Source organism: Dipteris shenzhenensis, chromosome 19 (genome assembly GCF_047967505.1).
Source record: "Dipteris shenzhenensis isolate YYH24624 ecotype China chromosome 19, Dip_SZ_1.0, whole genome shotgun sequence".
Taxonomy (NCBI): Eukaryota; Viridiplantae; Streptophyta; class Polypodiopsida; order Gleicheniales; family Dipteridaceae; genus Dipteris; species Dipteris shenzhenensis.
Genome location: NC_141614.1, coordinates 34513677 through 34516829, shown reverse-complemented (window position 1 = coordinate 34516829; position 3153 = coordinate 34513677). Strand labels below are relative to the sequence as shown.

At 41.9% G+C, this 3153-nt stretch overlaps 1 protein-coding gene across 1 annotated transcript; it reads right to left on the bottom strand.

Moving 5' to 3' along the window:
• Positions 1-1463: 1463 nt before the first annotated feature.
• Positions 1464-2493, bottom strand: LOC147890382 (blue copper protein-like). Its single transcript, XM_087390972.1, has 2 exons — positions 2291-2493; positions 1464-2165 (listed from the first exon to the last, which is right to left on the bottom strand). The coding sequence occupies exons 1-2, from the start codon at positions 2472-2474 to the stop codon at positions 1738-1740; spliced, it is 612 nt and encodes a 203-aa protein (XP_087247098.1). The 5' UTR covers positions 2475-2493; the 3' UTR covers positions 1464-1737.
• Between the last annotated feature and the right edge of the window lie 660 nt (positions 2494-3153).

The following is a 3153-nucleotide window of genomic DNA, read 5'->3' as shown; positions in this document are numbered from 1 at the left end:
GCCTATACCTCCTTGTTGTGTGAGCTCAAATCTCTAGGGCTTCTCTCTATCTTCTTTAACTTTACTTTCATATGAAAACTTAGTTGTTAATTTGACCATGAATGCTATACAAAATACATGAGAGTTTCTTAACTGCAAACTCATGTGGAAGTGCTCCCTATATTTATCCTTCAAGTGATGCAAAATCCATATCAATATATGATTTTGAATGCACACTTTTTGTACACTCTGTTGGACTGACCATTGATATTATCATCAATAGCTAGCATGAGTGGTCAACAAAAAAACCAATGGTTTCACTATCTCAACATGATTTCAATTTTTCTAAATGTTCCATCGTTTGCTAATTACAACAAAAAAAAGGCCTAAGGGTACAACAAGCATCACAAAAAACATCAAAGAGTGACCCGTATGTAGTAGATTGCATGCATGCATGTGTGCTTGCATGCATTCATGCATGTGTGTGTGTGTATATTGTTTGCGCACATGCATGCATGCGTGCATGAGAGAGAGAGAGAGAGAGAGAGAGAGGTAATGTATCACATTGAACAAATCTAATCCAATGGCCATTATGCACCCAATGGTCATGATTTTTCCACTCTTAATGTAGCAAATATATACTATTTTATTATAAGCCATTTTAAAAGGCTACCATCAATTAATACTTGCCTTGTTGAAATAACTGATTGGTTAACTAAGGAATAGTATCAATATATTATTCCATAATAAAGCATTTTAGGAAGGCTATGCCCATTTAGCACTTCCCCTACCAAAAGAAATGCTTGGTTAACCAAGGAATAGTTTTGATTCAACACACACAAAATGTATTTTCAAACATTGATATTCAAAGGGATCAAATGTCTTTATCATCAACACTTCGTTAAAATAAAAGGGTTTGGAGTATGTTTATAGTCTCGATGCCACAATGGTACTGGGACTAGAATTTGTGTGCTCCAAAATACTAAGTCATTGTGCATTTCGTGCACATATGACATCAACAAATAGGATAGAACCTTGAAGAGCATGACTCGAAGAACCCAACCTTGAAAGCCTTTTGTACATATCAATTTATATTTATAAATAGGGCTAGGAATATGTGATTCATTTGGTTGATATGCGCTTGTTTATGATGTGTGTGTTGTAACCTTAAGATTTGCATAGGTTCATGGGAAAACATTGCCTCTAGACATCATGGGAATTCCAGGGGAATTCATTCAAGGACTAGTCTTCTTGTGAAGTTGGCCTTTTGAGTTATTGGCAAGCCTCCTTTGACATAATAAATATGCCTACCATGACATATGTAATTAATAAATTAATGTCCCATCAGCATTCATTCCCATGCTTGCACACTAGTGTCCATAAAGGACTGAAAGGACAATGAACCACATCAAATTATCCACATATGAACACCTTGTGTCCAAATGCATTTATATTAGTGATGCTATTACATTTTATGCCAAGATTCTAAGAAAAAAGTGATATTCCAAAGTATTGGAAAACCCAATATCCAAATACTTATTGCCATGATGTAAAAAGGGAGAACAATCCCAAAGCATGTCTTTCTACAACTAGTTTAGCTACCAAATTTCATCCAACACCAATCCTTGTAACATCTCCTTGTGATCCCTACTCAAACCAACTCTTACTTTTGTGGGATAGGTAATGGAAATGCTACGATCATCAAACAATAAGCAAGCCAACTTCACAAGAGAAATGCTATCATGTGCAATTTTCTCTCTACAACGCTCCGCAGGAGTACACCATAGCTGCAGCTGCACCCAGAATTGCAACCGCAACTGCTTCCTTCGAAACTGCACGAGGCGCGGAGTTGTAATGGAAGGTGTTGTAAGGCGTGGCGTAGGGGGTGCTATAAGGAGGTGCATACGGGGGTGCGTAGGGAGGAGCGTGTGGCGGTGTCAAAATAGGCGTCGCAGGGACAGGGACAGTCGGAGTCGTTGCAGCGATCACAGGCACCGCTAAACGCAACCCCTGAGAACAGTGCCCTGGATATCCACAGATAAAATAGTACGTCTCCGGCGACATTAGCGTGATGGCCATGTTCCCTTGCCCGCCGTCAGATGTAACAGGATTGGCTGTGTTGCAGTTGTTGTAATCGTCCTCAGTCACGAGCAGCACGCTGTGTTGTCCTGTTTGATATGGAAAATCTGCGAGGAAACACGCAAGATGATTTAGAAGCTAATCACAGCGCCGGTCGAAATTCACGAGTGACTGGACTTAGTTAGGCTCAGAAACGAGCTTTACGATAACAGAAGGGAGGGAATAAATTTACAAAGGGAATCGCCAACATGGAACGTATACTCGGAGGCCCAAAGTTGCAGATCGTTTCCAAGAGCCCAGCCTACGGAAGCTCCGACTGCGTATTGCATGGCTGCAGACGACTCCACCATAGAAAGCATAGTAATGGTACCTACTATTGCCAACAGATTGTAAGAATAAATCCAGCGCCGAGCCATAGCCAACGACCAAAGGGCAACCAGCTGTACTCAAGGCAAACTGAAGGCGATTCGTAGATCGATCCAAAGCTTCTCTTTCCCTCTCCCTCGCTCCGTCGCTAGCTCGCTCGCGCTCTCTCCCTCCCTCCCTAGCTAGCTCGCTGTCGCGCTCTACGCATGCAGAGAGCTTGCTTCAAGCAAAGCTGCATCTGTTCTCTCTTTCTCTTGCTGATATCGCTACCTCTTGCAATAATCATTCACGACGCATTAAGCAGCTCGCAGCCCAGCAGAGAAATGTGTGTGTGTCTCTTCTGTTCGTTCCGTTTCGATACCCTGTACTTAAAATGAACATTTATAGCTCATGGGCAAGGACGGAAATTAAGTATTTGCTTTGGGTCCTCGCGATAAGAAGTCTTTTGACTATTCTACGTCATTTGTCGTCAAGATGCGATCTCCCCTGCCAGCAACTGAAAAGTGAAAAGGGATTGCTTGATAGTTTAATAGCTTAATATTATTCCTTGGGCCAATCCCATTTGTTACTTTCATCAATTTCTTGTCCCCTTAGAGCACCTCCTCGTGTGCGGTCTGTGCAATGACAGCCAATCCAGTCCTCAACGGCCCCTCCCATATCCCAAGCGAGCCCCAAGCATACGATGATTATATTGGCAAAACAAAAGGCCTTTAAGACATCGAACGCCAA

Excerpts from the sequence above, each read along its gene's own strand:
- LOC147890382 (XM_087390972.1), bottom strand. The coding sequence starts at position 2,474 with ATGGCTCGGCGCTGGATTTATTCTTACAATCTGTTGGCAATAGTAGGT. Across the intron at positions 2,166-2,290 it reads CCATGTTGGCGATTCCCTTT|ATTTTCCATATCAAACAGGA; the intron begins GTAAATTTATTC and ends GTTTCCTCGCAG.